Source organism: Echiichthys vipera, assembly GCF_963691815.1.
Source record: "Echiichthys vipera genome assembly, chromosome: 11".
Taxonomy (NCBI): domain Eukaryota; kingdom Metazoa; phylum Chordata; class Actinopteri; order Perciformes; family Trachinidae; genus Echiichthys; species Echiichthys vipera.
In genome coordinates this window covers 5781902-5795182 of record NC_139836.1, presented here as the reverse complement: position 1 = coordinate 5795182, position 13281 = coordinate 5781902, and the positions used below count along the sequence as shown (strand labels likewise).

Sequence of the window (13281 nt, the reverse complement as noted above, 5' to 3'; positions counted from 1 at the left end):
CATTCAAGGTTGTCGACCATAGTTGAAACGCACTTATAGCTCTCGCCAGGCTGCAGCGTTTGCGATCAATACTGGACCAATTTTTGTCACGAACAACGAAATACATGGGGAAATAAGATCACTTCCCTTTCGGAGCTGTGCTTAGCTGTACTTTGTGGGTGTCAGAAACAGGAACTAAGGAAAAGCATAATAGGTCCACTTTACGGCATCAGCTTCGGTTGCCAAAGCTGATTGTAACAGCAATAACTAAATATCACAACTGCAACAATTAACAAAAAAAAGATTTTATTTGAGTGCATATTTTTCTGTTTTCTGACCATATTAAATATAATAGTATTGGTTTGTATCAGGGCTCCGTTTAGCTAACATCAGATGAATGGTCGAACCTGGGATTCTACTGAAACTCAGAAAATAGAGCACAAATAACCGTCTGCACGCTGCAGTCAGGACCTTCTCACAGCAGGTGTCTTTGCAAATTGTGTTTTGTTTCTCACCTTTGTGTGTGTGTGTGTGTGTGTGTGTGTGTGTGTGTGTGTGTGTGTGTGTGTGTGTGTGTGTGTGTGTGTGTGTGTGTGTGTGCGCGTGTGTGTGTGTGTGTGTATGTGTGTGTGTGTGTGTGTGTGTGTGTGTGTGTTCGTGTGTTTCCCCTGCAGACGGTCTACATGTTCTATGCCCTAGCCTTGGTGTGTGATGACTACTTTGTCCCATCTCTAGAGAAGATATGTGAGGTAAGAAAACACTGCAGGTTATAACTGCACTCCACTGAGCTTTTCACAGAAACTCTCTTTGTTATGGGCTGTGATGTATTTCTGTGAAGGAAAGTTCTTTCTTTCTTTCTTTCTTTCTTTCTTTCTTCGTATATCCTTGTTCAACCAGCGTCTTCAGCTGAGTGAGGATGTTGCAGGGGCAACCTTTATGGCGGCCGGCAGTTCAGCTCCTGAACTGTTTACCTCTGTCATTGGTGAGGAATACACACACACACACACACACATACACTTTTTGAGGGACCGACCACAAAACAAGTTGAAAGTAAAATTTCATGTGATCAGACTGAATAAATATGAATAAATCTTGCCATATTTAACTTAAGCTGAATTTTGCAACCATAGAATAACTGTTATGATACAAATTTTTTTAATATATAAAATTACCGAAAAAAAATCCTAGAGGAGCAAACACTGACATGTAAAATATATTGTATATTGTGATTTTAGCTGGTTAATATTTTTATTCATTTATTTTTAAATTATGTACTACAGGCATACAACAGTATAATGATATTGATAAGACAACACAACCTCACAAAACAATAACCACAATTTCACAAAGAAATGTCAATAATAAAAATTTTAATAAACTAAAGATCCCTTAAATAATTCAAATATTTTGGTTGACAGCATCGATACATTTAGAAACTGAAACATACACATGAAAGTATGAGAGAGTGTTGTGTGTATTTAGATGTGGATATAGTCCCACTCTTCACCAGAGCACATTTTTCCCATTTCATGTTGTGTTGTTTATACTGATTTTAAGCAATTGTTTTATCCTGGCGTGCTAATCTTAGCTCGCTTGCTAATTACAAGGTAACGTAGTAAAATACTGTCAAGACCGGCTAATGTAAGCAAAGTAATTTATCCAGACTCCAGGGTGGATCTGGCTGGTAAATCGGCTGACTTCAACTTGCTGTTTGTAAAAATTACATTATCAGCTAACGCTACAAAGCAATGAACACCAGATCCATGCAGCGTAGTTGCAGCTAACTGGCTAACCTTAGATTGCTTGTTTGCTAACCGGTCAGCTACCACCACAAATATTATCGAACTAACTCTGTGGGAAACAACTGCAGCTATTTCTCTAGAATGACATGACATAACATGCATAAAAATTCTTAAATGTGACGTGAACAAAACTTTAATACATTAACTCGCCCGTAACTGTTAGATTTTCATCTGCAATGGTGAGTGACAATAACAACAACTCCCATGGTCAAGTATGTCTTTGTTTCGATTGAGAGACCTCTAGTGGTAAGAAATGAATGAAGACAAGAGTTCAACAGTAATTTTCCATTGTCTCGAGAAACAACCACTGCATAAACGAATCGCCCAACACAGGGGAGCTAACTCCTCAGGCCTGGACTCTGCTCTCCAAGTCCATCTCAAGGAGAAAGCCCACTGCTTTGATGACAACAATGTCCACATCTTGGACAGAGAAGACAGATGGTTTGAAAGAGGAGTAAAAGAAGCCATCTATGCAAAAGTAGAGAAACCATCGCTAAACAGAGGAGGAGGTCTGAGACACCACTTATCTCCAATTTACAATGCTGCCCTTTAATCCTTTCCCAGGAGATTCAACAATCTAACCTCAAAGAACAACTGTTCACAAAGAGCCTCCTGTGACTCCAACGACTGTCGTTCAGACTCAATAGAGCACTAACGAAGTCCAAACCAACTTCCCACAAACGACTGCCACTCTAACGACGGTCGTTTAGACTCAATAGAGCACTAACGAAGTCCAAACCAACTTCCCACCAAGGCCGTTGGCACTTGGAGCACAAAGGGTTCCAGTGACATCATCGGCCTTGTGAGACGTTCAATACCTGGATCTCCACACCAGTTAGTTGGACCAGTCCCAGCCTGGTCAGATGCGTACATGAACTGATGAAGCCTCTTGGATGATAGATGAAACGTCTTCCTAGACAAATAACCAAGCCCAGTTGCTTTTGACTGAAATTGCTTTGAGGATAACGATGACCTGGACAAGTGAGAACATTCACAGGCTTTCCATTGTTAGATTTTTAAGAGGTTAAAGTATGTTTATTTCACAGAAAACGGAAGAAAAATGGAGAAAAGTCTTATGCATATTCGGTTACCATTAGCAGGGCCAATATAGCATTGTGGATGAGCGAGCTGTTTGACTACAATCACGCCACAGAACCATGTCATCATCACCAAAAAACACAAAAACCAAAAGATTTCTGCCTTAAATGAGAACAAAGAGCTTGTCCCGTGTGCTAATCGGTGCTTGTTTAAATCTGCCATACAGGAGTTTTCATCACGAAAGGTGATGTTGGGGTCGGCACCATCGTTGGCTCAGCTGTCTTCAACATCCTCTGCATTATTGGAGTATGTGGGATATTCGCCGTACAGGTACACTGCAAAACTCATATCCATTCTCTCTCGCTCTCTCTCTCTCTCTCTCTCTCTCTCTCTCTCTCTCTCTCTCTCTCTCTCTCTCTCTCTCTCTCTCTCTCTCTCTCTCTCTCTTTCATTATCCATCCTTCCCTTCAACACAATAACATCTAAAGGTAAATATGATACCATTTCATAACTAAGAGAATCAGAATCAGCTTTAATCGCCATGTATGTGCAAACATGCAAGGAATTTGACTCTTTTTCTCTCCTCTGTGTACACAATACACACAAACACAAAAAACACAGAAAAAAACAAAAGAAAAATAAAGTATTTACCAAAGAAGACAAGATGAAAGATATAAATATATATACATGATTTGATAGATGTACTAGATACCACCATGATACGTCCTCAGTTGCTAACTTACATTGGGACGTTTTTTATGTTAATGGTAAACATTCAAATGAGGCATTATCTGGTGACGTATGTGCTAATTTGCTTCCATTCTCAGAACAGACGTGTGAACATTGGGTAACGGCACGTTCAAAATTCGCCCCGTGTAAAGAGGCTTCAGGTCCTCGAGGCAGCGGCCGCGGGTTGGACTCCGACCTGTGGCCCTTGCTGCATGTCTCCCCCTCTCTCTATCAACCCATTTCCTCTCTGTCCAACTAATAATAAAGGTTGAAAAACTGCCAAAAAATAACCTTTAAAAAAAAAAAATGTTTTGCTTCATTTTGTTGACTGTAGATATCACAGTCAAAGTTTTATTTTATTACTACATCAATCAGAAAATATGATGAAAGCCCGCTGAAAAAAAGGGCTATACTAAAGTATACTAAAGTATAGATGGGGATGGGGTGTGGTGAAAAATAACCCTTTTCTGAAATATCAGGTTCAAATATGCAAATGAGGCATTGTCTAATGCTGACCTATGGTGAATTTAAGAGAAATCTACAGACAAAGTAGCAAAATACAAACTTGAATGCCCAAGATCTCAAAATGGACCAGTTCATGAAGAAAAAAACAATGTCATTTTTTGCAGTTTGTCTAATTTGATAGATTAAAAAAATAAATAAGGAAACAGTTCATTTTAAAAACTATACTCTTTAGTCATAACTGCGTTTACTTTGCAGCAAAAGTGTCAGAAAATGATATTTGTCCTGTTCAACGCTGTAATCCCAGAGGGGAAAGTTTTTTTTCCTGTTTAGATTACATGTTATGTAAGACCAATACAGACACACACAGCTCGGTTGATCTTGTTAGCAGTGCACAGCAGTGAATACCTTGTGGGATGTGTTACTCAACATTCAACACTCCAATTTTCTGCATCATCTCACTCCTCCTACCCTGTCTGTCTGTCTCTCTCTGTTTGTCTCTCCCCCAGACAATACATCTCTCCTGCTGGCCTCTGCTCAGAGACTCTACGTACTACACTTTGTCTATCTCTGCTCTTCTAGTGGTAAGGAACAGCTTCACATCACACAAAAACAGTCCTATCAACATCACAGATACAAAGATTCACCATGTGGGGTGTACTACGAAGCTGGATTAGTGGGTTGGCGAGGTTTGTTGCGCTCAAAGCCTGGGTCAGCTATGACACGAAAGTCGTTCTCTTTTAGCGTCGCTGTATCACCATGGTAACTGATGCTTTCAACCAAACCTGGTCTGGAGGAGGTTTTCAGCTCAGACTTAGAGCAAAGAGTGACGTAGACTTTGGTGTTAGATGGGCTCCTTAAAGCTCTGAGCAGCTTCCAAGACTTCCTTTATCAGAGACACAGGTTCTCATCAGAGGCTCTTCACTGTTTTGATCGTCCTTGTGTGTGATCTTAGTGTTGCTCAGTGTGTCTGTGCTTCACTGTGATTCTTTGTCACAGGTTCATATTATCATGCAGTTGGTGATGCTGAAACTCTAAACAATAATACGCTGTGAGTTGTAGCTACGCTCGACTCATTGCTTGACATGTTTGTGATGTTTCAGAGCTTTTGCCCACTCAAACTATAAAGGAAGGATTTAATAGTGTTTGAAGTGAAAGAAAACCTTCGGCTCAGTGACACAGTGGTAAAGTGGAGGCTGCGCGTCAGTCTCCACCGTCAATTCTGCGTTCAGGGTTCGTCTCCCATGCGATGTGCATTTATGTGTAGTTTAAAAAAACTCATTCTTATGTCACATGGAAAAGTTATTGACTAAAGGTTATGGAATTATGGCCAGTGTGGTGTATTACACCTTTGCATTCCCTGAAATTTAAAAATAAAGCAGGTTCAATCATCATCACTCTATTGGGATTAATGATCAATTCTGCATTTGGCAAAGTTATTTTTGTCTGCCTTTATAATGATTATAGTGATCTGCTCCTCTTGACTGAAATATGCAGCCATTGATCTATCCAAAGGGTGAGTCAAATCACGCGATACAGCCCCTTTATGAGAATTCACATTGAAACTAAAGTGGAGACCCTGGCTCGACAAATTAACTCTTAAGTGAGCTTCGTGGTCCCGTTTATCTCTGATTCTGAGTTTAGTGTTTGTCGATCCAGGTTACCCAAAGAAATCCTGGGGATGTTCAGCGCGCTTCGTAGTGCACCCCTCAGGAGTCTCTAGGTTGGAGGAATATTCATATATTTCATCATCTCACTGAACAACCAGTGGAACTGATGTGATTGTCCACATGTAATTCTGCCTTCCTGTGTTTACAATACGTGTGATTTCAACAGCCTTGAATAAGATATTTAAATCTGTGATCTTCACTTCTCCTCTCACTTCATTCCCCTCTCCCATATTACAGTTCATATATGACGAGAAAGTGGTTTGGTAAGTTTCATCTTTATATGTGTTAACTGTTTAAAATGAATCACAATTGCCTCAAATTGCTTTTTACAAAATAATTCATGGTAAATTAATCCAAATGGTGTTTTCCAGGTGGGAAGCTCTCACGTTGATTCTGATGTATTTCGTCTACATTTTGATCATGAAGTAAGTGCTTCATAACAAAAGGCAAAATAGTGGACATGCTCACCATTCAGCCGATTAGAACTGAGTTTTCTCTGTGCCCAGTATTAATGTCGGTATTTAATGTTAATGAAGAAATTAAGAAAAAAAGAAAACTACATTAAATATAAATTGCAGATAAATCTTGAAGCACGATAATTCGGTTGTGGATTTCAGCTGGTATGAAGTTGGCCTAGCGAACAGCTCAATAAAACCAAACTGTTGGATACCTGTAAAGTATTTTGTGACAGAAAATCTCAAGTCATGGAGCAGTTTTACATAACTGTACATCAGTGTTAAATGTGGATCGGATTTGACCGAACTGTTGTTTTTTAGGATGAACTCCCATATTGTTCGTCTTCTGGAGAGGCGGAAGAACAAGCCCAGTTTGAGGAACGGAGCGGCCAGTAACGCCGAGCTCGACGATGGCTGCGATGCTACCGCTGTTCTACTAAAGAAAGGTAAACTTTTCATTTAACAAGGATTCAATAGCTGTATGATCAGTATGACCAAACATTTGTATCACAGTATTCTGGCGGTTTCACTATATGGCTATATACTGTATACTGTACGTATATAGCTGTTTCCCTCTGCTTCCATTATTTATGCTAAACCAAGTGCCCGTCCGAACGGAGACGCGTTTTCCTTTAACCTGGTTTTGGCCGAGCATCCCAAGCAGCCGGCGTTCTCAGAGATTGAAAACGGTAGCTTCTGAAAAAGGATCCCGGAGTGGGAAGATTTGAAAACGCCCCCCATGGCGTTGATGCCTGGACGGAGAAACTGTTTACTGGACTGGATGCTGAGCCACATGCATGGGAATGAATTAGGCCAACCTTATGTTTCTCCCTTTTCCCTGATGCTCTGGATAAGTCTGTAAATCTAGTGAGACAGTGTCCGCCTGTGAGTGCTTTGGGATGGGGAAGGGGCTCCCAGCAGCACCCTCTGCTTGTTGAGGACACTAACTACAGAGTGATTGATGCATCAGAATCCAAAACAGCACAAACGTCTCCACTAACACCAGAAACAGTGACACATTGCTCTCTAGGATGGAGGAGGATTTGGGAAGTCTCCAGATTTGGAGAGAAACTCTCCGGTGTTTGTATTCTCCACAGCGTCTCCCCGTCTCCTCTTCTCCATTGTTGGTGTATTTCTGTGGCAGTTACAGCGCCACATCCAGTCCTGGCATGTGTATTGCAGCGTTTGGAGTCGGGTTCACTGGTTTCATGTGGACGCAGATATTTCTTGAGTCGAGTCCCTGTTGACGGAAAACCTTTTAAGAACAACAGAGAAAAAAAGGTTGTTTTTGATCATGTGGACGTACCCTAATCTGGAGGCCTCACTGCTCCCTCTCTATACTTGGTACTGAAGAAAATAGTGTATTATCCAAAGGGTTGATCTATTCTTTAAGAGATACCTCTTGACTGCAGAGATGTTAGTAGCTTCCATAGTGGAACCATTTCTATGGTTAGATGCAATGTAAAAATACATTCAGTCCACTCAATCATCTGGATTTGATTGAGTGCAAATCTTCTCTGTCACAGATATCACAAGATATAAAATATAGATGGACCTGTGGTCGTAAGTGCATATGTACATTGTGTGATTATGTGTGTGTGTGTTTGTGTGTGTGTGTGTCCTACAGCGAACCACCACAGGAAGCCGTCGGTGCTGATGGTGGATGAGCTGCTGTCAGCGTACCCCCACCAGCTGTCCTTCTCCGAGGCCGGCATGAGAATCATGATCACCAGCCACTTCTCCCCGAGAACCCGCCTCACCATGGCTTCACGAATGCTGATCACTGAGGTCAGAACACACACAAGCGCACTACAGCTGCACCTTTGATTGAAAAAGAGAAAAAAGATTGCTGCCACAGACTGCAGTGTGTTTTCCCCAGAGGGAAAAGTGTTTCAGACCGACTCTTTAACGAGGTCGCACTGCCCTGGCCTACAAATCAACCTGAAGATTCTACGCATTACATTTTTGTGTACATTTCTCAAGGACTAGTCAAGACATGATGTAGAAACCTCAGTCCCCCACCTCAGTTTTTCACATCCTTGCAGTTCACCTCAAATTAAGGGCACTTTCACAGCAGCCTTATTTAGTTTGGTTGAAGCGAAGTTGAGTGCGTTCCCTCTTTTGCTACGGTTCGTGCAGGTGGGAATGCAGCAATCCCGCTCAGGTGCGAACCAGAAGTGGACCAAAGTTTGTACCAGAGTTCGCTCAAGGGTTCGTTTGGAAGCGGACCAAGACCTGGTAGAAGAGGTGATCTCGGTCCGCTTCCAAACAAACTCTGGTGCAGTTTGTTTGTGGTGAGAATGTGATCGGACCTGCGTCCGCACTAACTGCAGAAAGCACAGTGCATTTTTGGACCAACCCAGATCCTGTAGGCAGCGACGAGATTTAAGTCATGATTAAGTACCTCCCCTGTCACCACAACAACACACAATGTAATAACCAAGGACCAACAGCCAAACCAACCCCCGCAGTTGTCTCTCCATTGTGACATCACTTGTGGTGGGTGCTTCTCTGCTGTCACTCTTTTTACATTCTCAGCATTTGCCAGCATGGCAATTCTGACCAATCAGAGAGCAGTTCAATGAGTGAAGTGCTTTTTTTCCCTTTTTTTTCCCAAACTTTTATTAATTCAAAGTGCAGCTATATTTGGTCCACTTCAACACATCATCAACTGATTCGGACCACATCAAATAAATAGGTGTGAAGAAAAAATAATTAATTTTCACATCTGGTGTGCACCAGGGAAGTGGACTAAAAACAGACTATAAAGTGGGAAAGGGCCCTCAATTGCATGTATTTTTTTTTTTTGCTCTTTTTTTTGTAGTCATTTTGAGTCCCTTTGTGGTTGTTTTACCCCTTTTATAGTTGTGAGCCTCTTTGCAGTAGGTTTGTGTCTCTTTGTAGTCATTTTGAGTCCCTTTGTGGTTGTTTTACCCCTTTTATAGTTGTGAGCCTCTTTGCAGTAGGTTTGTGTCTCTTTGTAGTCATTTTGAGTCCCTTTTTGGTTGTTTTACCCCTTTTCATAGTTGTGAGCCTCTTTGCAGTAGGTTTGTGTCTCTTTGTAGTCATTTTGTGTGTATTTGTGGTTGTTTTACCCCTTTTCATAGTTGTGCGGCTCTTTGCAGTAGGTTTGTGTCTCTTTGTAGTCATTTTGTGTGTATTTGTGGTTGTTTTACCCCTTTTCATAGTTGTGCGGCTCTTTGCAGTAGGTTTGTGTCTCTTTGTAGTCATTTTGAGTCCCTTTGTGGTTGTTTTACCCCTTTCCTATTCATTGCAAGTGTCTTTGTGTTTTCTTTGTCTGTCTTTGCAGCTTCACTTTGCAGTTGTTTTCAATCAATCAATGTTATTAATAATTTTCTGACTGTAAAAGAAGAAATTTTTCAGTAAACATATCCATAAGTCACCCAATTCTCAATGTCATATTGACGAATGAAGCTGCTAAATGTGTGTTGATACAGAGGCAGCGTCTCATCAACACACGGACTTTGACCAACGGTGACTCCGATGTTCCGGTGAAAGGAGGAAGTAGGCGGGGCCTAGAAAATGGGCTGTCCGGGACTGAAAGGGGTGTCAGTGTTCGCCACGACGACCGAGAGGCGGGCAACGAGACGGAGAACGAGGACAACGAGAACAACGAGAACGATGAAGAGGAAGAAGAAGAGGATGGAGATGGACCCTTAGTACCCTTCCAGTGCCCAGGTACCCTCGTCCCTTAAGTTTGAAGAAATAATTCAACACTATTTTCTTTTCTTTTTTCTGGAGCGACTGGTTTTTACATGTCAACTTGGAAATCCCTGCGGAGCATAGCAGCGGAGGTTCGCCTAAATCTGTCGGATTTCCAGCAGTCTCTTGGCGGACCGCTGATGCTCTATGTACTGAGACCACTTAGGGAAGCCGAACACTCACTGCCCACATTACCACGACGCAGAGCTCGTTTAAAATCGGGAAAGTATCTCTTTAATTCACCTCAATTCAATTTTTTTCACAGTGCTAATTCAAAACAAAAGTTATTTCAGGACACTTTACATATGGAGTAGGCCAACACCACACTCTATGACTTATTTATGATTTGCAGAGACCCAACAATTGCCCCATGAGCAGCAACAGCAATCTTGTGCCCACAGTGGCAAGAGAAACCTTCCCTTTAACAGACAGGGACGTGGGACAGACCCAGCTCTGTGGAGGACGGACATCTGTCCTGACCGGTTGGGGAGGAAGAAAAGGAGAGAGAAAAGACAGAGAAACAGACAGACAGACAAAGACAGACAGAGAGACAGTCCCAGAGATGCAAGCAACCACAAAAGTAACAGTAACTATAATAATATCAATAGTAATGTGAATCTGACTGATATGTAGATAAAAGTTGGATTTTAAAACCATTTATTTACATAATAAGCATCTGATAATGGGTGTTCAGAAAATCCTCCAAGAAGTTCGGAAATTTGAGTCTTGAAAAGTCTGAAATTTTGAATTGGAAAATGTGTAGGAACCCTGCGCACGCACACATACACACACACACACACACAGTCGGGTATCTCAGTCATGACACTTTATCTTGCCCTGTGTGTCTGCAGCGGGTGTGTGTAACAAGCTCAAGTGGCTGCTGGCCTGGCCTCTGTGCCTGCTGCTGTACTTCACCATCCCCAACTGCTCCACGCCTCGCTGGGACAACTACTTCATGCTGTCCTTCGCCTGCTCCACCCTGTGGATCGCCGGCTTTTCCTACATCATGGTCTGGATGGTGAGAGACTGGGAGAAAAAGGCAGAGACATGGGGGGGAAAAAAACATTGGGCCTCGTGCATGAAACATTCACACGCACACATTTGATCAGTTCAGATCATTCAGTTGTACGTACAACTGAAGAACTTCTGTGGCAGTCATAAATAGTTATAATGTAACATTCTAAATATAGCGTACACTTACACTTGACTGATCTTAGGTGGACCTTTTTTAGGAGTGTAAAATCCATTTAGCTGTGTTGGTACTCCTGTCTGCCTGTCATCTCCTGTAGCTAACACACTGAGTGTGGAGAAGAACCTCATACACCTGCACTTGAAAATATCCAAAATATTCCTTTCATCAGTGTGATGTGCCAACATACCGCAATATATATCATTAAAGGTTGAATATGGATAATAAGCAGAACACTGCCATCTAGTGTCTCAAGATCATAGTCTCAACAACAAAAAATAATTCCAGCAGTTGGTTTGCCAGGTTGGTCAGACCCGGCCCAATAGCCTACAGGAGACCTGAGTCTGTTTGAACCCATCCCCTCTGGAAAATCACACCATAAAAACAAGTATTAGAGGAGTTTGACTGACAGTTACAGTTGGTTGTTACAGCTAACCTAAACAGAAATGTCTTCCTAGGCAAATAACCAAGTCAAGTTGATTTTGGCTGCTCTAAGCACTCAGCATCCGGCTGCCCCAAAATAAAGCTTTAATAAAGATTCTACATATTCAACCAATCAAATTAACTGTCTTTTTTTTTAAGGTGTCAGTGTGAAATGTCTGCCTTTGACAACTTTGAATTAAAAAGCCCCTTGTTTTATGATGAATATATATTTTGATATTCATATTGCTCTGAGGAGCAGGAGTTGATTTGATTTGATCAATTTCACCACTTTCTGTTGTATAAAATACGTTTTTGAATAGATTTGTTGTTCTTGAAAGGGAACAACAAATCCCCCCCTTAGCTCTATGGAGGTAGAAAAAAGTGACCACCTTTGAAAACAAATTAACATCGATGTGGACCGGTGACTGAGTCCGACCGCAAAAAAAACAGCACATAAACATCGGCCACTGCCATCAGTGAATACTACCTTATTTATGGATAGGCCGATGGTCAGTGAGGCGCGTATATGTAAAACACTAATTAAAAGCATTTTCTGTTTCAAACTCATCTCGAGTCATCTCTGTCTGTCTGTCTGTCAGGTAACAGTGATAGGCTTCACACTTGGGATCCCGGACGTCATCATGGGTATCACCTTCCTGGCAGCTGGCACCAGTGTCCCCGATTGCATGGCCAGCTTAATAGTGGCACGACAAGGTAATAACACACACACACACACAAACTTACGGTCCAATGGAAGACAAACAACTGAAGTGAAGCCCCTAACAAAGAGCAAGAGACGGGAGGAGATGACAGAGATGTAGATGGCTGGGTCAGGAGTGAGTGTGTGTGTGTGTGTGTGTGTGTGTGTGTGTGTGTGTGTGTGTGTGTGTGTGTGTGTGTGTGTGTGTGTGTGTGTGTGTGTGTGTGTGTGTGTGTGTGTGTGTGTGTGTGTGTGTGTGTGTGTGTGTGTGTGTGTGTGTGTGTGTGTGTGTGTGTGTGTGTGTGTAGAGGGGTGGGGGCATTTTGGGCCTGCCATGTTTTCCACTGTCCCTCTTCTGTCCCTGTGGTGAGGCTGTAAAAGAAGAGAAGACAGCCCGACAGGGTCCTTCCTCCATCCTTTCATCTGTGTTTATTCTGGTTCCTGTCATCAAAAATTTAAACAGCTCTGTGTGTGTGTGTGTGTGTGTGTGTGTGTGTGTGTGTGTGTGTGTGTGTGTGTGTGTGTGTGTGTGTGTGTGTGTGTGTGTGTGTGTGTGTGTGTGTGTGTGTGTGTGTGTGTGTGTGTGTGTGTGTGTGTGTGTGTGCCTGTTATCCATCCTTGCTTTGTAGCTGCTTTGGCTTCATGGTTTTGTTGTTTCTGTGGGATGTCAGTTGGGCAGATAGCTCCAGTGATGAACCTGTCACAGCCCCCCCCCCTCCCCCCCAACACACACACACACACACACACACACACAGCTTAACTTCCTGTCTTGTCTCGTTGCCCACTTTTCCTTTCATGTTGTCTCTCTGAACCTTTCTTTTCCTGTTCTCCATCTCCATCTGCACGCATCTGTTCAGGAATGGGAGACATGGCGGTGTCCAACTCTATCGGCAGTAACGTGTTTGACATCTTGGTGGGACTCGGTCTCCCCTGGGCCCTGAAGACCCTGGCTATCAACTACGGCTCTGATGTAAGTGCACTCCTCAATGTAATAATAATAACAATCCATATTATTTATCGAGCGCTTCTTGTTGTACTCAAAGACACTTTACAGTGGGCTTCTTCTTCTCAGGGTCCAACTGGATGTCACAGATACACATTGCTGAAATCA

General features: G+C 42.3%; 1 protein-coding gene across 1 annotated transcript in view; it reads left to right on the top strand.

Moving 5' to 3' along the window:
- slc24a3 (solute carrier family 24 member 3) overlaps positions 1-13281 on the top strand; it is a gene marked incomplete at its 5' end in the record, with an annotated part of 115630 nt that overhangs the window by 97800 nt on the left and 4549 nt on the right. Inside the window, 12 exons of the mRNA XM_083923354.1 lie at positions 654-728; positions 877-961; positions 3046-3149; positions 4520-4594; positions 5918-5943; positions 6052-6105; positions 6457-6581; positions 7763-7923; positions 9594-9834; positions 10710-10876; positions 12070-12184; positions 13028-13140. Coding sequence (XP_083779480.1) covers positions 654-728; positions 877-961; positions 3046-3149; positions 4520-4594; positions 5918-5943; positions 6052-6105; positions 6457-6581; positions 7763-7923; positions 9594-9834; positions 10710-10876; positions 12070-12184; positions 13028-13140 — 1341 coding nt within the window. The remainder of the gene's footprint in view (positions 1-653; positions 729-876; positions 962-3045; positions 3150-4519; positions 4595-5917; positions 5944-6051; positions 6106-6456; positions 6582-7762; positions 7924-9593; positions 9835-10709; positions 10877-12069; positions 12185-13027; positions 13141-13281) is intronic.